This window comes from Sinocyclocheilus rhinocerous, unplaced genomic scaffold (assembly GCF_001515625.1).
Source record: "Sinocyclocheilus rhinocerous isolate Xijiao unplaced genomic scaffold, SAMN03320098_v1.1 scaffold751, whole genome shotgun sequence".
Taxonomy (NCBI): Eukaryota; Metazoa; Chordata; class Actinopteri; order Cypriniformes; family Cyprinidae; genus Sinocyclocheilus; species Sinocyclocheilus rhinocerous.
In genome coordinates, this window is record NW_015657293.1 from 295541 (window position 1) to 320419 (window position 24879).

At 36.1% G+C, this 24879-nt stretch overlaps 2 protein-coding genes across 2 annotated transcripts; both read left to right on the top strand.

Moving 5' to 3' along the window:
- Positions 1-3695: 3695 nt before the first annotated feature.
- On the top strand, positions 3696-14544 carry LOC107720889 (folylpolyglutamate synthase, mitochondrial-like). The gene is made up of 15 exons (XM_016528719.1): positions 3696-4193; positions 5812-5940; positions 7774-7827; positions 7907-7971; positions 8408-8522; positions 9228-9305; positions 9560-9621; positions 10760-10862; positions 10945-11022; positions 11105-11249; positions 11325-11405; positions 11717-11867; positions 12981-13056; positions 13159-13225; positions 14016-14544. Exons 1-15 carry the CDS (start codon positions 4047-4049, stop codon positions 14390-14392), a joined length of 1728 nt encoding a protein of 575 aa, XP_016384205.1. The 5' UTR covers positions 3696-4046; the 3' UTR covers positions 14393-14544.
- Positions 14545-16469: 1925 nt separating this feature from the next.
- LOC107720910 (cyclin-dependent kinase 9-like) lies at positions 16470-21236 on the top strand. The gene is made up of 8 exons (XM_016528740.1): positions 16470-16567; positions 16929-17042; positions 17989-18070; positions 18182-18272; positions 18751-18917; positions 18996-19167; positions 19246-19394; positions 20277-21236. Exons 1-8 carry the CDS (start codon positions 16527-16529, stop codon positions 20640-20642), a joined length of 1182 nt encoding a protein of 393 aa, XP_016384226.1. The 5' UTR covers positions 16470-16526; the 3' UTR covers positions 20643-21236.
- The last annotated feature ends 3643 nt before the right edge of the window (positions 21237-24879 follow it).

A 24879-nucleotide genomic window follows, 5' to 3' on the forward strand; every position in this document is an offset into this window, starting at 1 on the left:
TATACACTCTGTATGTTATAATGAGAGGATTCGACTGTATAACTCAGCACAGAACAAAAGAAACGCCTGTTGCAGCCTTTATGAGACAAAACCAGCATGTGCTGTCATGAGGATGATGAAAATGTTTTCATTTGAGTAAAGCCTTTAAGTCCCTTTAAGCGTTTATCTTCGTTGAATATGTACAATTTCTCTTGTGGTAACATCTAATTTATTTGATTTTATTCAACCCAAAAACATTAACCTAATTAACCTATACATTAGGTTACAGTGATAAAATGAAATTTAAGGGTTAGATCAGGTAGAAATAGCTCCCTAAACAACATTTGCAGGTTTGCACATTTTGCACAAAATGTTCTAGACACGTCCATGATACCCAGCTCTACAAACAGCTATCAGAAGAAAAATTACAACTATTTTTGCAATTCTGGTGGGGTGGAGGGGGAGGACTCGGATTTTTGTATGTAAGGAAGATAAAGAGAATTTGCAAAGAAAGACAATTATATGCCTGCTCTAAAAACTGGAGAAGGAGATTACTATTTCTAGGAGCTTCAGAGATGTTAGCGAAAGTCATTGATAAGGTGCATACTGACTGTATTTTGACAGGAGAAATTTGGAAATGTGGAGAGAAAGTAAGAAGAGGAAATCTGCATGTGTTAGAGAAATGTATGGCAACTGAAAGCTCTTTCGAAGGTACATTCTCTTTGTCTGAACTTAAAAGAGCTATTGCTGGGGCAAAGAAATCATCTCCAGGATATGCTATAGTGTGATGGAATATCTGTCCTCATGTACTGTAAGTTTGGAGTTCTTCTACTAACCGTGGATAACAGGCATACATTCCTGAAGTTGGAAACATTAAAAACCTTGCAAAGATCATTCAGAGGTGACAAGCTTAGAATTTCATTGAATGTGAATGTTATCATTCTTTCCACAAGTTCACACTTGATGTTAGTACTGTTTGTTTATAGCTTATATTTATACTTATGCATGTGACATACACCATTTATCAAAGCAACGTAAACTACCAGTGGGATTTTTTTTTTTTTTAAATAGAAAGATTAAAGATACGGGAGAAATACGGGAAAATATTTAAACGGGATGATAGCGGGATAGAATGGTAAAATACGGGAGAATTCCGGGAAAAACGGGAGGGTTGACAGGTATGAAATAGAGATTTAAAAAAAAACACTGGGTGGATTTTTATCATTATTGGGTGGATGTGTACACACACTTTCAACACACATTTATGTTCAAACAACAACAAAAGTGAATTTTGCATCCGATGACCCCTTTAAAGAATTTAGTCAGGGTAGCACCATATCTGACAGGAATGAAAACTAGGCCGCGAGGGAATGAAGTACAGCGCATTTAAGCGATGTTCACTAACGAAAAAACATTCTGTGGACAAAAACGTCATGAAACAGTTCTGAAACTTGTGATTTTTGACCACTACTACATCTTTATGCAGCACATGTCATTGTAAGACTGTTGCAAATCGCAGCCTCGTTTTCGTCCGCGTTAAATTCAAAATGGCGTCTACCGATTTAAAGATACGATGGATTTTTTTAAATCGATTTATACATTTATATGGATACATTTAAGTTTAAAAAGGATAAATATTTACATAAATTCAATTTTAAACACTTATCACCAACTAATTAACTAAAGGAAAAAATAAACCTTTCCCATTCTCCCTCTGAGGTCAAAGGGCTGCAGGCCAAAGCCAAACGGCTCTACGTAACAAAACCTGAAATGGGAATCTGGGTCTAATCTGGATAAAAGCCCAGAGGCCAGAGACACCGTGTTCTAGTCCTTGTAATCTCTCATCTTCAAGTCATTCCTTAGGAATGATCTCCTTCGTTGCCTGTCTGAATACATAACACCGCATTCTCATTTCTTGCACATCTCTGACCAAATCTTGACATCTAGCCTCCTCGTAATCTCTTTTATGCACATGTTTCACTGAGATAAACCGTGTTTACGTGCGGATAAACGGCAGAATGACTGGTCATTATCTAAATTGCTCACTATCACCGCACAAGCATCTTCCAAGAAGATAACCAGAGCTGAAACTCGCGTATTTTCCATTTCAGTAATTCAGGATCTCATCACGGGAATTGATTTAGCACGTAATGAAGCTAAAAGGCTCGTCACACTGGACTAAATGTCATCACATGCTTGGACAACTTTAATACGGAGTCGTTAGAAGTTACTTTGATCATCTCCTGATATGTGGCCTTTCTCACGAATTTCACCTTCTCTGTCCGCTGGACGCTGTCCTACACTGTAAGCAAACGCACGTCTGCTCTATTAACCCAAGAGTCACTGTATATAGCAATGAGTAAGACCTCTGGGATCGAGCCAGGAACCTTCAAATGAGCTTTTATGTTGGATCAGTCATACATTCTTCATTCCACACTCGATTTTGTATTATTTAAAGGACAATAACCTACAGATGCTTAGAAAAAAAGCCTAATAGCGATTCAAACCCTAAACAAGGCCTTATACATTTATATGAATATATTTTCCTTCCATTTACCAGCATTGATCTGTTGACCACTATGCCACAACACCCCTTGATACTAAAGGTAACCCCATGTATATTTTTATGTGGAATCTCTTGTTTATAAGTGGATTAAAAGTGAGAAAAAATATTGTATTAGCTTTATAATTATCTTTTATTACTAACACAATTAAGACTTAAAACAGTAATGTCGCTCTTTACCATAGTTCAGCTCTCTAAAAAATGATAGGCCATGATCAGTAAGTCATGCAAAATATTGCATTACAATACAAAATTAATTTAACCAATTTCAACTTTATTTTTTTAAGTTATATGACATTTAACACGATATTTTTAAGTCAGTTTACTATATTTGAAGTTGAAATGACCTGAAGAGTCAATTTGACAATATGTAGGCTGTAAGTACAGTTTTGCAGCTTTAAATACAATTAGCAATGAAGTCGATTAACCCACCCTAATTAACAATGTCATTAAACCGTTCTAAATTAATTTCACAAACAGTTAACAATATTTTTAAGCGCATTTGAATTGTAATCTTTGGAAATACATGTAGGGCCTATTTATGTGATGAATAGCCTACGACAGCCAACCGTGATGTGGTCTTCAGGCATCAGAGGAGCATCCTCGGTCTTCTTGCGACATCTACTGGCCATTTAGCAAAATTGCAGGAGCTTCTCATTCCTGGCTTCACATCATGTTTTCAGTTATCTCTCCAGAAGCAAAGCTGAGATCCTTCATTTTACACTTTGCTTCCTGATTGTCAATATTATTATACATAAATGTTAATTTAATTTTGTCACAACACATTTGTTAAAAATAAAATGTTACAAATTAAATAATTTTAAAATTAAAATAAAATGTTATTATTTTTTTTAAATGCAATGAAACATTCAATTAGTTAAATTTCCTTCCAGTCTGAATGTTTTAACATGTTTTGATGATTTCCTAAAGTATAATTGCTAATGAGAAATTAAATTACATTAAAAAAAGAAACACAAAACTATAAAGCTCAATCAAACTCGCTTTTCTATCCAGCTCTGTCCAGTAGGTGGCGGTGCTGCGTCGTTATAAGTGAGAGCGCGCATGCGCAGTACGAGGTGTGCGCTGGCTCTTGAAGACAGCTGACACGTGAGAAGCGTTTAGCAGCACTGCATGGCAACTCAGAGAAATGCCGTTTTTTAACATGCACCTGTGCAGCGCGCCGTGTTTCTCTGAGCCCATTAACACGCAGCCTGGTTAAAACAGTGGTCTGAATCGACAGCGAACTGGAAATGTTACGGTGACTCAACTAACCGCTTTGCAGCTTCTTGACTTTTTACACCTCCTTGAATTCCTCGAATCACAAATCATCTTTGAATTCTCTATTTAATCGAATGCGCCAAATTGTTGTCACTCGCGCTGGCGACAGTAAACAGTAGTGAATCTGTACGGTGAGCCGGAAGGAGGCGTGGCATGACGCTAGAGTTCCGTGTTGACAGGAAAACTCCCCAAATTAGGAGCTGCTTCCTGCTCTCTCTGGGTCACCATGCTGCGCCTGTTCCGCGTGCTGGAGCGTTTACGCGCGTGTAGAGAGGTCTCCGCCCGCAACCGACACTGGACCAAAATCACCGAGCTGTCAGCGAGACTCTCCAGCACCAAAGCTGCTCCGCGGTTCCGAAGAATGGACTACCAGGTAACGCATACTGCGTCCATATGTTTATTATGTGTACTGTATGTATGGAAATTATTAACAATAATTGTTGAGTTTGTGCGCTTTTGTTTGGACTTTTGGCTGGAAGTTTTATTTTTTGGGCTCGGTTAAAATAACGCAGTAAATTCAGCGCACGCGGCTGATTCATAAGTGACAGTTGTTACATAAACCGTTAGAGTTTAAAATCAAAGCGCGGCAATTTTTTTCCGCATAATGAGCGCATGTCTAGAGTGCATTCCATTGAGGTCAATACATATTCTTATGGCAAGCCGTATAACATTTATCTTTAGCAAACTTTCTATTGAGATAAATAAATAAACATTTATTTATGAGATACAACTTTTTTCTTTGCTTCTAGTCACAGGTAATTACAAGCAACTGTTACTGGTAACAAAGTGCAAGTTGTTACCAATAACAAATGAATAGAAAGTTGTCACTGTTTGGATGATAGCAAAGAAATTAGTACTAGAATTGAATGAATAATCGTGTAATAATGTCACAATTGGATTGTTTACTAGTGTTTTAAAATAATTAATAATTTTAAGCAATAGCTGTCAAAACAGCTTGCCATATATTCTGCATACTTTCATAAAGGCCATGTGCTCAGGTAGCCATAACTGAGGATTATGTGAGTGTAGAAAAGATCCAGTTTTGTTCATTATTAAGCTTCTTTTATCTCTTATGTTTGCTTATTGTTTGTTTATTAGATAATTAGGTGAGGGTTGATACAGTAGATGTCAAATCTGAAGTATTATTAGTCAGTGTCACAAAAGATTTATTGGTAGAATTGTTAACATGTGGAATATTGACAAAATGCAGAATTTATTTCTTTAAGGTTAAAAAATATAGGAGATTATATAGATTTTCTTGAAACTAGATAATTTGTCAAGGTTTTGAATTTATTAAACCTAGCTCTTATATTCGAAATATAGGACATGAAGGGAAATACAAAAAAGACCGTAAAATAACAATTACTGAATGCTTTGCTTATATTTTATGTAATTATGTACATGGTATAGTAGACGTTTTTTTAAGAACATGAAAGCATTTTAATATTCACGTTTATTAAACTACTTGCATATCTTAGATTTTTAGAATTTTTTTTCTGAGATTTCCTCAGATTTGTTGTGGTGTCAGGACTAGATTTGCCTAATCTTACTTTACTAGTCAAGCATGTTCTATTTTGTTAATAAGTGATTGTCAATATATGCGATTATATTTTGCCTCGTATGATTCATCAGATCACTTTTGCCAACCAACCAAAACATTCAGCAATAAAACATATTAGGTTGTCATTTGTCAGTTGTAATATGATTGTACTACATTAACCAGATATTCTGGCTAAACATTGACTAAATATTATGAAAGAGTTCAGAAGTTCAGTTTTTGTTAGTAAAGCAAGAGTAAAGCCTCATTTTGTAGAGGCTAAAGCTTCACATGGACATCTGGCTATTCTCTGAATATCAGCTCAAAATTACACTTATATAGCGAGCTGTAAATCTGGATTGGATGTAAACATGAGAGTTTTGTGAGCTCCAGAGCTGGTGTTTGAGATGGCATGAAATCTTTGAGATCCTGTAGCATTATGAATGTGTTTCAGGATGCGGTTTGCACCCTCAACACCCTCCAGACAAACGCCAGCGCTCTGGAGCAGGTGAAGAGAGAGAGAGGTCATCCTGAGCTCCAGCTGCAGGCCATGAGAGGCTTCCTCCAGCGGGCAGGACTCAAGGTATCAGCTTCACAACACTAAAATACTCATGACTGGAGTGAATGGTATAACCAAAATCATTATATGACTGTAGGAGTGCTTTTATATCACAGTAACTGCATTAATGTTATTTGTGCATTTTGATATCAGTCTCAGCCAATAATCATTCATCCTTGGCTGATTAAGAGATTTAATTGGCAGCTTAGTGAGCGGATATTATACAATTTCTGTTTTCAAATATTTTTAATGAATTAGGACAACATTGTGTAAAAATAATTAAAATTTTTATATATCAGTGTTTTTAAATGCATCAATAAATGTCAGTGTGCATGCATACATCAAATCTCTGTAAGCACATTGCTTTAGCTTTTGTATATTTTTGTATATTAAATAACTATTAGGGCTGTCAAAAAAAATTAGAATTTTGAATATTCATCGAATTTAAAATAATGTTGCATTCGAATTTTAGGCGTGCGTCAGGCAGCCTTTTATCAGTGGCGCACGAAATGTGACGACAATGTAATGTTTTTGTTAGCCTATCCAGTTGAATCCACTAGATGTGGCGCTGCTACGTTGTTCATTCAAAATATTGCAGAAAAAGAGAACAATCAATGAGGGGAAGATGTTGTTTACGTCAAAACCGAAACCAAACCGTTCATTGCGCATATTCATCGCATTTTCTAGAGGGACATCTATCAACGCTGCACTCGCACGAGAGAGCAGCATGTTTAGAAAGCTAAAATTAATGTAAGTTCAACTTTTAAAAAACATGTCTCGAGACTTTATGGCGGTTTTCCCCATCCCCACTGCATCTCAAGTTTTTAAATGAAGAAAGTACTTTTTGTGATTGGTTTTCGGTCCTTTGTATTAAACTATACATACATGCATGAACAAGCAACTTTATTAAATATAACTTTATTAATTATATATGGTTTATAAACATAATTTTAAACATTATGCACTTTTTTTTTTTAAAGATAGTACTGTTATTTTATTATGCTTTGAAGAAACGTGCACAATATTTTGCTCGATGCACCCTCTTGTGGCCTCGAGAGAAGCCAAAAGCTTTTTTTCCCCCTTACTGAAATTATGCCTTTTAAATTCGAATATAATTCGAATATTGATAATATTTAAGTAAAAAATTCGAATTTAGTTTTTCAGCCATTTTGACAGCCCTAATAACTATGTGGCAATGCCTATTTTTGGTAAATTAAGTACTTTATAAATGAAAGATTTTTTGTTTAATTTGTTTCATATCTTTTTATTTGCAACTTGATGGACACAAAACAAAAGATAAGATTCATAACAAATGGGTTCTTCCTCATTGAAACATGTTCCAATCTGTAGTTTAATTACAAAATTAATAGTAAATAATAATTTCTATAATTACTTGGATTTATCCTTTGTATCTTTTTGGAGCTTAAATAACTCCAAAGTGGTCATGCCTACATCCAGATCCAGTGAATGAAATAATTTACAAATGAAAGGTACTTAATTGTATTTCATTATTTTCTTTTTAATTGCAACTTGACAGATTTTTAATAAATGAATGAGTATGATGGCACATAAAAACACTTCACATTATTTAACAATTAAATTAAAAACAAAAGACTCAAAAATATAAATGACAAATTATTTAAACAGTATAATGCTTATAATTGTAAAACTATTATAAAACACATTTAAAGCCATTATAATCAATATCTGCTTAACTGTGACTGCTCATTGGCAACCAAAAACAACTAAACTCTGCTTTATATCGTGAAAACAAGTTCTTCCTCGTCTTGACTTGTTAAAACATGCTCACATCCATATTTTAATTAATATGTGCTGATGTGTCCTGTTTGTTCTCAGGTAGACGAACTTGATCGTCTAAATATTATTCACGTAACTGGAACAAAAGGAAAGGTAAACCTGTTCACCGAGCAGTTAAACTTTCCATCAAGTTATAAAATGCTGACAATATTATTATTTTTATTTTTTTTAGGGTTCAACATGTGCCTTTACAGAACAGATTTTGAGAAACTATGGCTTCCGGACTGGATTCTACAGGTATTATAACCAGTCAAAATAATTCAGTGTTTGGAGATAAACGTGTTTATAGTCATTCTTTAGTGATTGTGGGAGCAGCAGGGTTTTTAAATCAGTGTAAGTGTTGCGTAACTCCACTGTTTAATCATGCATGCACATGTATGTGAGTTCATGCTGAACTTTGCTTGATCTGTCCACTCAAATAAACCAGTTCTTTGAGGAGAAAGTAAAGCTATGTGCCACGTCACTATTACCGTGTGAATGATGTAATCAGTCTGTCCTAGGTTTTGTTGAACTTTAGCTCAAGCTTAATGATTTACATAATCATTGACCATTGTTCACAGCAAGACCTTTTAGGGCTTAAACAAACACTGTAGTAAAGTCGTTACATTGATTGTGTTATCTTTATTGTGTAGCTTGATTTGTGTATTGTTTGTTTTCTGCATTCTCTTTTTAGTTCACCTCATTTGGTGCAAGTGAGAGAGCGAATCAGAATCAACGGGCAGCCAATAGGAAAAGAGCTTTTCACCAAATACTTCTGGCAGGTCTATTGTCGACTGGAGGAGACAAAGGTGAGACGGATGGTGTTTTTAAGTCAATACGCAATGTAGGCATTCTCTAACATTCACTACTTAAACTTCTTCCTAAGTTGTTTATATACCAGACCATTTTTGAAAACGAATGGTAAAAATGGCTCAGTCATGAATTATGATGGTTATGACACAATCCTAAACGCATAATATATGATGATAGTGTGAAATATGTTAATACATGCAAATATGAATATATTCAAATCACAAACACTATTGTGATCGGCTAACCTCCACATATCAATAATTGCATATAGAGTTTTACGAATGATTTTGATGCAAGAAACCTTCAAGGAAAAAATTAAATTAAACACAATTTACAAGATTTACTTGTGCATTTGTGAAGAAGTGGTAGCTTTAAACAATGATCTGGTTCTTGAGTTTTAATGCTTTAATTCCTATGAAAGGAGTGCATGTTTCCTGCTGGCTGCTCTGTTACATTCGTATCTGTTCCATGTTAATTGTGTTAAGTGTAAATGCGAGGCGTCTGGTCATGTAATTGCATAATCGCAACAGTATGTCAATCATGTGAGGAAAGAAACAGTGCCAGTTGTTCAAACACCAGAACCTAAAATGTCTCTTTGAAAATCTGCATCCATGTATCCTTCATTAATGGCAATGTACAGCTGTGATATGAGTGATTTTTAAAGACTTTCTTTGTCATAACATTTGGGTTTAACTTTTCAGGATGCCCATGGTGGCAGCATGCCTGCTTATTTCCGCTTTCTGACCATCTTGGCCTTTCACATCTTTCTGCAGGAGAAGGTGAGCAACATTACTGAACTGTATTATCTGTGAATGTAATCATTTTATTACAACAGTTGAGCCTGTAATGGAACCTACATATCAGATCAACTAATTTGATAGTGATCTACTGCTGGCTTTTTAGTACTCTATCATCTTATCAGCAATGTCAAAGTTTAATTATTTTGTCTCCGAGATCATTGTCCTTTATTATAAATGCTTAAGGTTATTAACCTTCACCTAAATTCTCTGTCTATGTCTCTGCCCCCGTGCAGGTTGATTTGGCTGTCTTTGAGGTTGGGATCGGTGGAGCGTATGACTGCACAAATATCATCAGGTATCACAGCACTATTTAGCCTTGAGTGTCTCTCTCCCGTCTGCTTCAGTGTAGCGTGTCTAATACTCTCTTTGTGCCGCATTATTCTAGTGTGAACTAGAATTTAATCTCCGTTCGTTTGGCTTTTCATAATTCAAGCGTGACACATTCCTCTCGTATCAGCCAATCATTGATCGGCATTCTTCATGAGTTTTTTTGATCTTATCAGTAATGATCCTGACTGACAATATGAACCAATCAGTGGTCGTGAAAATAAAGAAATCATCTCGCTCTGCATTTTATATGATCTTATGCTCAAGAATACATAATAATGACAGCTTATCTTTATTCAAAAACACCTTCGCTTTAGTTGCACACAGAATCTTTCTAAAACGTTAAAGGAATAGTTCACACAAAAATGAAAATTTGCTGAACAATTACTCACCATCCAAGATGTAGATGAGTTTGTTTCTTCATCAGAACAGATTTGAAGAAATTTAGCATTACATCATTTGCTCACCAATGGATGCTCTGCAGTAAATGGGTGGCGTCAGAATGAGAGTCCAAACATCTGTTAAAAACATCACAAACACACAGCTTTTCACTTTATTATTGTAAGAAACAAATACATACAAGCCTAATTCAGACCTAAAATACAGACCTACAAATACAAGTTGAATCACTTCAGTAAGATTTTTCATACGAGTTCTTCCATTTAGTGTGATAATATTTTGTAATCATTAAAGTACTATCTGTTAAAAACATCACAATAATAAAGTGAAAAGCTGTGTTTGTAAGAAACAAATACATACAAGCCTAATTCAGACCTAAAATACAGACCTACAAATACAAGTTGAATCACTTCAGTAAGATTTTTCATACGAGTTCTTCCATTTAGTGTGATAATATTTTGTAATCATTAAAGTACTACAAAACTGAACCTACAAACCCTGTATTAATAATGGGAAGGTTGTCGAGGGATGAAATTACACAGTTAAAGGTGATGTGTATAATATCTACGATTTTTCAACTATCCAGGTGGATGTTTTTGTTGAAAATCATTATTTTGTGTTTGCATTTGGTGCTGCTAATGGGACAGAAATGATACGCTTCACTATAAAGGTGATTGAGGTTTAATTTATTAAAATGTATTTCCTAGGCGCCCCTGGGTGTGTGGCATCTCCTCTTTAGGCATAGATCACACCAGCATACTGGGAGACACCATTGAGAAAATTGCCTGGCAGAAAGGAGGGATTTTTAAGGTGAATTTTTGTGGCTCTTGTGTGAAAAAGAATTCAAAACTTTGCATGTTAAGAGGATTTTTAGTGAATGTGTTTATTGCAGCCAGGAGTTCCTGCATTCACAGTCAAACAGCCTGATGGGCCGAAGAAGGTGCTTCAAGAGAGAGCAGAAGAAATTGGGGTGAGAAATACAAACATGCACTTCAAATACACAATTCAAAATGCAGTTAATTTGCTCACATTGTTCTCGGTTTCTCTCTCAGTGTTCGTTATCAGTGTGTCCTGATCTGGAGGAGTATCAGAGCGAGGGTTCGCTCAGGTTGGGTTTAGCCGGTCATCATCAGCGCAGTAACGCTTCTCTGGCTCTACAGCTCTCACACACCTGGCTGCAGAGACACTTCCTCACAGGTGCGTGTTTCTGACTGTTTGTGGGTTAGTTCATGTACCTCTGTTTGTGTTTTTAATCAGCTGTTTGTTCCTCAGATCCCGCGTCATCATCTCCAGTGGAGTTCAGCGGTGTGAGTCCAGCTCCAGCCTTCCAGCCCAGTCCTGCAATGATAAAAGGTCTGGAAAAACACACTATACAGCCCAATTAAAAGCTCATTTTTGAAACCTAGTGAACTGCTTTGATGTGTAAGAGAAGCAAGAGACAGGGATGTTATTGCTGCATTTTAAAATGTATCTATTTCATGCACAAATACCTTCTCAAATATGTAATTAAAATGGCCACTTTTGAGATTTGAACTTGCAGCCTTTTGGTTACTTGTCCTGATATTTAATCACTACGGTTACAAAATTACTAAATCACAGTCTTGGAAAGGTCATAGTGCATTTAGCAGTTGTAGGTAATATATATATATATGATGTTTTCACAGGTCTTGCGGAGACTGAGTGGCCTGGGCGCAATCAAACACTAAAACACGGTCCTGTGACGTATTTCTTGGACGGAGCTCATACCACACGCAGCATGCAGGCCTGTGTCCGTTGGTTCAATGAGATCGCACCACAACATGAGAGAAATGCAGGGTGAGAAGGCCTTCCTCTTTTACTCAGACAGTAGAGCATGGTGTTATTAAAGGGATAGTTCACCCCAAATTAAAAATTCTGCCATTAATTTACTCACCCTCGTGCCGTTCCAAACCCGTAAGACCTCTGTTCATCTTCGGAACACAATTTAAAGGGGTCATATGATGTGATTTCAAGTTTTCCTTTCTCTTTGGAGTGTTACAAGCTGTTCGTGAATAGATAAGATCCCTAAAGTTGCAAAGACTAAAGTCTCAAACCCAAAGAGATATTCTTTATAAAAGTTAAGACTCGTCCACGCCCTCCTAAAACGCCTCATTTAAACACGCCCCCACATCTACGTCACGATGTGGGAAGATTTGCATAATACCGCCCAAATGGAAGGAGGCGTAACTTCATTGTTGCTGCCGCCGCCATGTTGTGAAGATGCTGTGTGTTTCGTTTTTTTTATAAAATCCGAGACCTCTCTGACCCTCCCATAGACAGCAAGGGAACTACCACGATCAAGGCACAGAAACATAGCAAGGACATCGGTAAAATAGTCTATGTGACATCAGAAAAAATAGTTGAATTAAGTCATTATTTTTGTTTTCTTTGTGCACAAAAATTATTCTTGTAGCTTCATAACATTACGGTTGAATCACTGATGTCACATGGAGTATTTTAACGATGTCCTTACTACCTTTCTGGGCCTTGAACGTTTCAGTTGTGTTGCTGTCTATGCTGGGTCAGAGAGCTCTCTGATTTCATCAAAAATATCTTAATTTTTTTTTTCAGAAGATGGAACAACATGAAGGTGAGTAATTAATACCAGACTTTTTCATTTTTGGGTGAACTATCCCTTTACCGCCAGGTCATGGGTTCCATTCCCGGGGAAGCTGTGAGCTGATATATACATCTGCATAATGCAAATGTAAATAAGGACCAAAACGATCTGTTTTCTAAAATACTTCTATGTTTGTAACTTTAAAACTGAAAGGTTTAAATGCAAATCTAAAGACATGTAGTAGAAACTCGAGAATATATTCAGTGAAGCCAAACAATGGATCTTGAATTGTGTGTATCAGCAGACAGCGTTTAATTTTTGTTGGTGTTTAATGCTCTTTGTGTTTGTAGGGGTCCGGTGGTGAGGGTCCTCTTATTCAACGCTACAGGAGAGAGAGACTGTGGTGCTATGCTCAAACTGCTCGTAGTGAGTTATTTCACACTTTTTAATCATATTAATCTGCACTAAGCCAACCAGACTCATGTTTGTTTGTATTATTAGCATTCTAACGATTGTTCTTTGTTATAGCCCTGTTTTTTTGATTTTGCCGTGTTCTGTCCAAACATCACAGAGGCCATAGCGACCTGTAATGCAGGTAAGAGATGCTTCCAGCCACCGTCCTGTGTAAGAGATCCAGACGCACAAGATGATATGAGATCTAGTCAATCAATAAGAGGTGATGATAGATGTTTTGAGTGGTTCAGGACCACATTTTTGGTGATTTTAACTTCCCAGTTTTAAGATGTCTTAAGAGTGCTGACTAACTAGGCAACATTTTATGGATGAATTGAACTTTTAGCATGAAGATCGATGATGAAGGCTTTCTAGATTTTGCCTTTATAGATGTATTGGCCAAAATATCACAATCACAATCAGGCTATCCCGAAAAGCAGTGCAACGATATATATATATATGTGTATTTTTTTTTATGTTATATGTAATTTTATATAATATATTCAAAATATATTTTATTAAATAAATAAATTTTATTTGGATTGAATTTATTAAAAAAAAATTAATTCAAGTTTAATTAAATGATACTGAATTACATGATTATGAATTAATTTTTTTATTTAATATTGAAACATTGATAAAATAGTTTAGGAAACTCATTTAAAATGTGCTTTTATATCCAATATTTGTAAGCGTTTCCTTTGTATTTGTTGCTTTTTAGATTATTGAGTTGTTTACTTGGCAAAATTAACATCAGGCTATTAGAATGAACTCCCTTGTGCTGTTATGTTGAGTTTTTGTGAGATTCCTGATAATTTTACATGAAGATTGTTTCAGATAAATCACTTAAAAGATTTTATTTTGGTTAGAATGCTGCATTACAAGAAGGTTTATTTGCATTCTGCATTTTAATAACACGCTCTGTCCTTCAGACCAACAGAACTTTAACGTTTCTGTGGAGAACATGCTCACACGTTGCCTGGACAACCAGCAGAGCTGGCGTGTTCTGAATGGCCAGGAGGAGAAGCCAGAGGCGGAGCTTCTGATCGGAGGCGGTTTGGCATTGGTGGCAGAAAGACACAGGGACACATTGGTGTTTCCCTGCATCCTCAGTGCTCTGCAGTGGATCAGTCAGGGAAGAGACTCGGTACTGTCAGACCCAAACAAATGTGTCATACCCGTTAAACCTAGCATAAATGCGAAAGCCGCTCTGCTACGAGAGGCTGTAAACATACACGTCCTCATCACAGGTAGTTTACACCTGGTGGGAGGGGCTTTAAAACACTTGGACCCTGCTTTAAACTCATAACGGACATATGCATGTGTCTGCAGTGCCAGACATCCAACCAAACACAGCAAGTGCGCCACCTAGTGCCTGAACCCTCTGTCCCAGTACTCAAAGGAGTAGTTCACCCAAAAATAAAAATTTGCTTAAAGTTTACTCACCCTCAGACCATCTAAGATGTAGATGAATTTGTTCCTTCATCAGAACAGATTTAGAGAAATTCACCACTTGCTCACCAATGGATCCTCTGCAGTGAATGGGTGCCATCAGAATGAGAGTCCAAACAGCTGATAAAATCACAATAATCCACACCACTCCAGTCCATCAATTAAGGTCTTGTGAGGAAAAAAGCTGAATGTTTGTGAGAAAATTCATCATGAAGGCGTTTTAACTTGAAACAAAAAAATTTTTAGTACCGTTTTAGGCTGTTTTGGCTAGTAAACGGTGCTTGATCTGTGCATGTTTTTTACCTGATTCAGACGAGACAACTTTTTCACTGCAGAAAGCAATATTATAGACTCATATTTTAGCTGAAATCAAAGGTTTAAAGCCAAAATGTCTTAATAGTGGATTTGTTTCTTATAATCATGCATCTTTTTCTTCACACAATGTTAATTGATGGACTGGAGTGGTGTGGATTATTGTGATGTTTTTATCAGATGTTTGGACTCTCATTCTGACGGCACCCATTCACTGCTGAGGATCCATTGGTGAGCAAGTGATGTCATGCTAAACAGATTCTCCAAATCTGATAAACAAACAAACAAACAAACTACATCTTGGATGGCCTGAGGGCGAGTACACTGTCAGCTAGTTTAAATTTTTGGGTAAACTATTCCTTCAACAGTTCACTCTATGAAGATGTACTGCAAAATTCACAGCAAATCATGGATAAATCTTTTCTTTTTGAATCCATGCATTCTACGTCCTGAAGAGCATTGGACCAGTTCATCAGTTTATGTAAAATACATCTTGGATGGCCTGAGGGCGAGTACACTGTCAGCTAGTTTTAATTTTTGGGTGAACTATTCCTTCAACAGTTCACTCTATGAAGATGTACTGCAAAATTCACAGCAAATCATGGATAAATCTTTTCTTTTTGAATCCATGCATTCTACGTCCTGAAGAGCATTGGACCAGTTCATCAGTTTATGTAAAAAGCACATCAATCCGAATCTACTTGAGCTGTTTATATTTACTTTATTGGGATACTTTAATTTGAAGTACTTAGTGCATTCAGTTCATTTTCTGTGTAAGCTTCTTTATTTTACACTACAGTTTTGGTGTTTTTAACCGGATCTTTCCATTCATGAAATAGAAAATCCTGTTCATCAGTGTTTTGTGTTATTTTTTTTTATTATTTTTTTTTTATTTTTTTATTGCACTGAAATAATTGTGTCATAAATAAGACATTGTTCTCTAATGTAATATTAATGTGTCATTTCTAACACATGCATGGGAAGGTTTGCATTCACAAGTGGATGCAAAACGATGTTCAAAGCATTTCAACACTGCGGTGCCCACATCTGTTCATAGTGAATAAAAATGTGTTCTGTGTTTTGTGTGCGTGTATATATATCAGAGGACTGGAGGTGTCAAAAATGGACTGTCAAATATGACTTGTGTTTTGAATCTTAGTAATTAAATTTTTTGTAGCATTTTATGTACTGTAGTAGACAGGAGAGTATAATCTAGAAACACTTTTTGAACATGCTAACTTGGTTTTGGGATAATTTTGTTATATATGAAAGATTGGATAATTATTATAACAATAATGTGACTAAATATTAATTTTGATCAATAAAGATCATACCGCTCTTGTCTTAAAGTGCCATAGGGTGCTATTAAAAATATTTATGTATTGTATATACCAGATGAAAAATGAATAAAAATTCAAATAAGTTTGTCTATATTGTATCAATTCTTATTACATATAATATTTAATGTTTTTCTATCCAATGTTAATGAGATATGAGTTTAGGTATGGTTTTGTCGGATAAAATACGTTTTATCACAATATGTTTCAATCTACAAATAAAAAAAAACATTTGTAGAGTAGCTTTATGTAATAACTGTGGATCTTTCGGGCGGCAGGTGGCGGTAGAGTTTTTCTTGGCGCGGTTGAATCTGTCCTGCGGACCGCAGAGGAACAGCAAGGATGCAGCGCGACAAAACCGGAAGCTCCGGCGGTGGGGATAAGTACGAATATTTTAATAATATTCTGTCTCTTATCAGTCATTTAAAATATTAAAAACTCGATTTTGTTTATCTTTAACATGTCAAGCACATATTTGTACTGTTTAAATATAGTTAGTCTTTTAAACAACGGTGTGGGTTTGGTTTTTGTCTTTGTCGGGGCCGAATGAAGAACACGAAATCACCCACACAACCAAAACAGCATCTTAAAAGACTAAATATTGTCGTATTTAAAACATAAATTTGCCAAAAATGCGTCTGTACGAGTGTTGTAATTATAATTAGCTCAGTGTAAGAACATCAGAAGGTAAAGAGAGCTCTTCATCGTGTTTAAAAACAAAATGTGTATGTTGTGTGTGTTTAGGCCGGACAGAGAGACCGCCATCATGTCTAAATACTATGATGGGGTCGAGTTTCCCTTCTGTGATGAATTCTCCAAATATGAGAAGCTTGCGAAGATCGGCCAGGGCACCTTCGGGTGAGTAAGCCTATTTGATGCTTGTATACGTAAATAAACCGTAATATACATTTAATCTCTTCATTACTGTTGTAATCCACTGTCAGGAAAACAGTGGCTAATAATGTCTATAGGGGTCATTAAAGGAATAGTTCAGCCAAAAATGAGAATTTTCAGACAGTTGGTTCATCCCCAGGCCATCCAAGATGTAGATGAGTTTGTTTCTTCTTCAGAGTTGGAGAAATGTAGCTTTACATCACTTGCTCACCAATGGATCCTCTGCAGTGAATGGGTGCCGTCAGAATGAGAGTCCAAACAGCTGATAAAAACATCACAATCATCCACAAGTAATCCACACCACTCCAGTCCATCAATTAATGTCTTGTGAAGTTAAAATATCCTTGTTTGTAATTAACAAATCCATCATTAAGATGTATTTAACTTCAAACTATTGCTAAAAAAATGACTAAGGTTAAGTCTCCAGTGAAAAAATAGTCTCTGAATCAGGAGATAAATATGCACAGATCAAGCACCATATGTGGGTGGATTTTGATGTGAGAGGACAACAGGGGATGGACTTTTTCCAATGGAGTAAGAGTTATTATGGATTATGGACTCATATTTTGGCCAGATGTGATGGTTTAAAGTTAAAAGGCCACAATGGATTTGCTTTCTGCAAGTTAACACAACTTTTCACTTCACAGGACAATAACTGATGGACTGGAGTCGTGTGGATTATTGTGATGTTTTTATCAGTGATGTAATACTAAATTTCTCCAAATCTGATTTCGATGAAGATGGATGACCTGTGAGTCTGAGACTGAGTAAATATTAAGCAAATTGTCATTTTGGGGTGAACTGTTTCTTTAAACCTTATGCTATATTTTGGATTAGAAGTAACCAAAGTGATTGCTGGTTGGATTGCCTATAAGGTTGAGTGATTCACTGATGTGTTTTCTCTCTGTAGGGAGGTGTTCAAGGCCAAACACAGACAGACGGGGAAGAAGGTGGCTTTAAAAAAAGTACTTATGGAGAATGAGAAAGAAGGGGTGAGAACATACAGCATCCATCCTACACAGAAATCAAGTTATACAGTTATTGGACTTTTGATTTAAATGCAGATGTCACACATTTAAATGTGTTTGTGCTCTTCTCCTCAGTTTCCCATCACAGCTCTGAGGGAAATCAAGATCTTACAGCTGCTCAAACATGAGAATGTGGTGAACCTCATTGAGATCTGCAGGACAAAAGGTGAAGAAGACCTACACAATTCGTGTTTACTTTTAATCTTCCCATGGTGTATCTGCTGTCATAAATAAGATGCATGGCTGTTTTTTTACATGCAAATGTGGCTTTAAAAGCATTAATGTCCTTATCTCCGCATTCTCACGGTCATAGACAAAATGGAAATATCAAGGAATTGTAAAATTGTGAATTTCAGACCCAGAAAAGTCATTGAAATGAGTGAAATTGTAAAAGTCAAAGACGCTTTGTTTTTTGTTTTGCTCATAATCATATATAATACATAATCATATAATAATCATAACAATCATAGTGATCATGTAAATTCATTATTCAAAAAGTGTTGGGTCCGTGTAACTATGACTAGAGTTCCTGTTACTCACCCTATTTCAAATAATAGACTGTGTGTTAAATTACATTTTGTCTTGCTTTTGATTGCAGGATTATGGATTATAATAACAGTTTATTTTTCTCGTCTCTTCTTCAGCCACCCAGTTTAACCGTTATAAGGGCAGCATCTATCTAGTGTTTGATTTCTGTGAGCACGACCTCGCTGGACTGCTGAGCAACGCTAATGTTAAATTCACTCTGGCTGAGATTAAGAAGGTGATGCAGATGCTGCTGAACGGACTTTACTACATACACAGAAACAAGGTGAGACAATGTGATCGCCTACAGTTTGCCTGGTAAAAAAAAAAGGGCTCAGACTGAAGTATTGTGTGTTTGTGTCAGATCCTCCACAGAGACATGAAAGCAGCTAATGTTCTGATCACCAGAGAAGGCGTTCTGAAGCTGGCTGATTTTGGATTGGCCAGAGCGTTTAGTTTGGCTAAGAACAGTCAGGGGAACCGCTACACAAACCGGGTCGTCACACTGTGGTATCGACCGCCTGAACTGCTGCTGGGTAAGTGAAACACATCGTAAACACTTGTAGTGGGATATAATGATTGTTTTATCACTGTGAGTATTTGTTTTTTGTTAGGTGAGAGAGACTACGGGCCTCCCATAGATCTGTGGGGTGGAGGGTGTATCATGGCAGAGATGTGGACCAGAAGCCCCATCATGCAGGGCAACACAGAACAGCACCAGCTCACCCTCATTAGTCAGCTGTGTGGCTCTGTTACTCCTGAGGTAACACACACACAGAACTATACTTTAGACCTCTTTACACATGGTTTTTACATCTTCTTTGGGTGGTCAGATCACAAATGATGTTTTAAATATTTGCATGTTCAAATGTGTCTAAAGTGTCCACTTCTGATCTGTTTTTTTTTTTTTTCAAATTAATTTAAGGAAGAGCTTAAAATTTCATTATTATACAAATACATGCTAGTATTTTTTTATTTATTTGTTTGTATTTAAAAAAAAAAAAACTACAAAAAGTAAAAATATGAAACTGGGATTGTTATTTTATTTTATTATTATAAAAATTTTTTTTGCTTAAATTTATCATGAATACAAAAACATAAATATGAAGCTTAAGCCCATGCTAATTTTTACATTTATCTGTTAGCATATTTCACAAAATGAGTACAAAAAGCATAAATATGAAACTTGAATTCATGCTCTATATTTATTTGAATTCATGCATATTCATGCATATATTTAACAATATTTATGTGAATGCGTGCATACCCATGCATATATTTAACAAAAAAAAAAAAGTAAAAATCATAAATATAGAACTTAAATCCATGTTGGCTTTTTAAATATTTATTTGCATATATTTAACATAAGTACAAAAGGCATGAATATAAAACTATTGAATTATTAATGAAATTAAATATAAAATTTTTATTTACTTGATTATATTTAACCAAAATGAGTACAAACATTTTTTATAAAAAAAAAGTTAATTTGCATATTTTATAAAATCAGAACAAAAAGCATAAATATGAAACTGGAATTCATACTAAATTTCATAAAATCCTACAAAAATCATAAATTGTAAAACTTGAATCCATGTTTCATATTTAAGTCTTATTTATACGTCTGTATTCTGTGCTGTCTCAGGTTTGGCCTGGTGTGGATAAGAAGTATGAGCTGTATCAGAAGATGGAGCTTCCTAAGGGTCAGAAGCGTAAGGTGAAGGACAGACTGAAGGCTTATGTGAAAGACCCGTATGCTCTGGACCTCATCGACAGACTGCTGGTTCTGGATCCGGCTCAGAGAATAGACAGCGACGATGCTCTCAACCACGACTTCTTCTGGTCCGACCCCATGCCCTCCGACCTCAAAAACATGCTCTCCACACACAACACCTCCATGTTTGAGTACCTGGCACCGCCACGCAGGAGAGGTCACATGCCCCAGCAGCCAGCCAATCAGAACAGAAACCCTGCCACCACCAGCCAATCAGAGTTTGACAGGGTGTTTTGATTTGTCGGGCCGGCTGTGATTGTTTAAGGAGGAGAGAGAGACTTCTGATTGAATAGGAGGAACCTTTAGTGATCTCACCCGATGACAAAATAGAAGACATTTCCACGTATATCTTGAGTTAGTGTTTCATCACAGTGTTGTGTTGGACATCAATGGAGCAGGCAGATACAGTTCCTGTTGTTTAGTGTTTGCACTCACAGACGCTTTATCTAGATTACAAAAAAAATACTGATCATTGATAAGATGAGTTCAGTTGATATGAATTACAGAATCCATTCTGAGCTGATCCAACAACAGCATGAGTTTATTGTGCTGCCAGTGTATTGCGGGAGAAAAGTGTACGTAATATTTTCAGACAGATTCAGTGTAGTGTTGGATACAAGTCTGCTTTTCCCATTGAAAATACTTCTGAAAATATGTTTAGTCTGGGAGAGCCGTTAACCATTATTTAAACACCTGGTCATCTTTTCAGATTTTATTGTTACTTTAGTTTTTTAAGGATGTTTTTATTTGTAAGATCATGTGTTTGTGTTGGGATATTGGTGTATAAGTTACTTGTAAGTATAATACACTAATAAAACCTTTCACATTTACCACCCTTGTTTTGTGACTGGGGGTAATTGTGGAGAGAACCTTGTCTGAGAAAAAAAGTGTAAGTCTTTTGTTTCAACGCTAAAAAGAAATTTGTGGTTGGATATGGATGAAATATCACCCACAAATAAATTCATTTGTATAAGTGTTCATAAGAATTTACAACTTGCAGGTAATAAAGACTTAAAGGTCAAGATTAAACAAATCAAAACTAAATATTTTGTACCCCTTAAACCTTCTTAAGTTCCCCAGATCCCCTGACTGGTTAGTTGGGCCAAGAAGTCAGACAAACTTTACTGTTTAGTTTAACTTTTAACTTGGAAAAAGTTACTCGCCTAATCACACGGAATCATAATTTAAGTAGTTTCTAATAATTTGTGCTCAAACTTTTAGAAAATGCGACCATCTAGTACTGGAAAGAAGACACTGCCAAACAATTACAAACTATTACATGTTAGGCCACCGAAAATATGTAATGCACACTATATTTATATTTTGAAGCGTTGCAATGTTAATGTGTTAGTATTAGTAATTAGTGCTGGGCCTCATAAAGCACTAAGGCGGTTAAGGTTAGAAGGGATACAGCTAAAGCTTTCCTCTGTTCGGCGAAAACATTCAAAACTTCGAGAGTCAAAAACAGCCTGGTGGTTAATAAAAAAATATAGCAGGCTTCAGCTGTGTCCGAAATCGCTCACTCATTCGCTTATTCAATAATCCCTATATATTGTATGGTAGTTGAGTGCACTATATAGGGGATAGGGAGCGGTTTCGGACACAGTTTTCGTTTTTCGTTGATCACGTGATTCTGAAAACAATTCGCCCTCCAGCACAGCCACAGAGTTTGTACGCGCTTTGAAGCTTCTGTGTCATATGTAACATCACTATTAGTAATGTATTAGTAATATTTGTTAGACTTAAAGCCCAAATTCAGAACTTGATTTGACACTGTTGCTCTGTTAAAGCTGCAATCCGTAACTTTTTTTGCGTTCAAAATTTACAAAATTAATATACTAAGAGAGTACATCATTCATCTATTTTCCAAACCGTGTTTTGGCGGAATCACTACGGTACACCTATAATAAGCTTTTATATTCGGACTATTTGGTGGAACCGCTGCGGAGTAGCCCAGTACCTGCGTGATTCGTCTGTACACACCAAAAGTAGTGCTGTTTTGGCGGGGGGAAAAGTCCGCGCACAAGGCTGTGTCGCCCAGCTCTGGGCCAGGGTTGCCAGGTTTTTACAAGAAATCCCGCCCAATCACTAATCAAAACTAGCCCAATCGCGTTTCGAGGGGGTCCCCAGTTAAAAAATCGCATTACAGGGGATAAATATCATGTTAGTCGTTATCATGAAGTCGTTTCAACCCGCGGACATGAAAAACAACCCGCGGCATCAGTGTTAACGTTGCCCAATTCCGCGGGAAAACCACGGACCTGGCAACACTGCGTGTTGTTGTAGTCGGTGACGTTCCAACCCGAGAGGGCGGAGTCGTCGTAGTCCGTGAATAAAGAAATACCGAGTTCGGGTTTTTAAATATCTCCTCTCTTTGTGCGTGCGGCATATGAGGTGTGTTCTGCGCATAGACTGTGGTTCTACGACTCTGTGAGTAATTCTCTCGTTGTGCTGTTCTTAATGTAATTGATTACTGCTTGGAGTTTTAGAATAATTATCATAACATGCTACCATGGTCTCAGTCTGTTAATGAAGCCATGCACAAAACTGCCTCTTCATTTTGCCGTCCTTATTTTTTAGTGGCTTAACAGCATGTACGCACGCCTCAAGTTAGTAAAAGAAAAATAATAGGACAAGAAAATGTAAAAATGTGTATCTTTGATTTGACTCATTTCACTGAAGAGCTGTTGATATTGTGGTGCGATTTAACGATCACTTGCCAACTGACCAAGTTACTCCATTTATTTGACATATAATGAAATATAGCTAAATATGACAAAAAATTATTGCCCAATTATTTAGTTTTCATTTTGTGCATATCTATTTTGTTTAGCCTAGGCCTATATGTCGGTAAAATATGCTTCAATGTACGAGATATTATATTCAAACGCAACTTAAATGCAATATTCTAATAAGAATAAATAAAATATTCAATACAACCTTTTAAGCTTACATGTTTTAGAACGTTTACATATGATTCTTAAGTTGCAACGCTTGCTGTCAGGTGCTGCTGCGGTTTATTAGACACATGGGTGTGACCTCATTCGTTCCTTTTGTGTACTAGAATCCATCACAGCATCAGTTGCTTGACTGTCTGTTTCTAAAAGTTCGGAACAGCTACACGCTGGTGACGCCTGCTGGTCAAAACTGTGTAAATCCAACAAAAACTCAGCCCGAACATGAATAAAACACCTTTAAAAACCAGTTGTTAATGTTTTACTAAGAATGTAATTCATTTAAGGCCATTAACAAATCATCTAATAATACAATCAAATATTAAGTGTCTATTAAGTGTTTATTTTATTAAATTGTAGAGCTTTCGTTTGTTTAGGCTAATAGGAGACTATTAACTACAACTGTTATTAGCCTACAGATGTGTTATTAAAGAATATCTACAAATGTATAAAATCGATCAGAGATACAGAAAAAAACATACATTAATGAGCTCGTCCAGTAACAAACAATTAAAATTATGAAACCATTTGAAAAGAGATATGATTTAACAATGCCTCATTTAGAAAATATTCATCTCTACTGGGTAATTTAGAATCTCCTGATTATGACATGTTGGCACCAAATGTTACAAATATTAAGGACTGTATACAAGAAACACACTTGTTGCCTAAATGTTACATTTAATGTCATTTTTGTTTAACCCTTTAACTGGCGATGTATCCTATAGGGCAGTGTTTCTCAACCAGGGGTCCGTGGACCCCTAGTGGTCCTTGACGTAAGGCAAAATATACATTTTGTATATTTTGAGAATCCAATATAACTGATGATATGGCCAAATACTGGACAAGTCAGCTAACTTGAATTATACTTGACTGTATTTGGTCCTCACAAAGACACACAAAAATGATACATAGATGAGTCAATTTTGTTCTGGGGGTCCTTGAGGATGGTTCTGAATTGGACTGGGGTCCGGTACGCCAAAAGGTTGAGATTCACTGCTATAGGGGATACAAAAATTTGAGAGGCTGTGGGCAGGGTGCGAAATACACAGTGACTATATTTTAAATCGGGCTGCCAAGTGATTAATTAAAAAAAAATCTAATTAATTACATAATATGCCGATTAATTAATCAAATTAATCTCAAATTAATTAGATAAATTAATTAACATGCACATTTAATATCTTTAGAAATAAATCTTTTAATTCAACATACAAAAATACAAATAAATTGTGAAATATGAAATTATTTTAAAGGGGTGATATGATGCTGCTAAAAAGAACATTATTTTGTGTATTTGGTGTAATGAAATGTGTTTATGCGGCTTAAGGTTAAAAAAACACATTATTTTCCACATACTGTACATTATTGTTTCTCCTCTATGCCCCGCCTTTTTGAAACGCGTCGATTTTTACAAAGCTCATCGGTCTGAAAAAGCAAGGTGTGCTGTGATTGGCCAGCAACGGTCCTCCATAAAATGTGCTGCACACATCTGAATATTTGGGTTGAAGTGTTCTGGT

Coding starts and splice junctions, on each gene's coding strand:
- LOC107720889 (XM_016528719.1), top strand. CDS start 4,047: ATGCTGCGCCTGTTCCGCGTGCTGGAGCGTTTACGCGCGTGTAGAGAG. Junction 7,972..8,407: donor TTCCGGACTGGATTCTACAG/GTATTATAACCA, acceptor TTCTCTTTTTAG/TTCACCTCATTTGGTGCAAG. Junction 13,226..14,015: donor CATAGCGACCTGTAATGCAG/GTAAGAGATGCT, acceptor TCTGTCCTTCAG/ACCAACAGAACTTTAACGTT.
- LOC107720910 (XM_016528740.1), top strand. CDS start 16,527: ATGCAGCGCGACAAAACCGGAAGCTCCGGCGGTGGGGATAA. Junction 18,273..18,750: donor TGAGATCTGCAGGACAAAAG/GTGAAGAAGACC, acceptor TCTCTTCTTCAG/CCACCCAGTTTAACCGTTAT. Junction 19,168..19,245: donor ACCGCCTGAACTGCTGCTGG/GTAAGTGAAACA, acceptor GTTTTTTGTTAG/GTGAGAGAGACTACGGGCCT.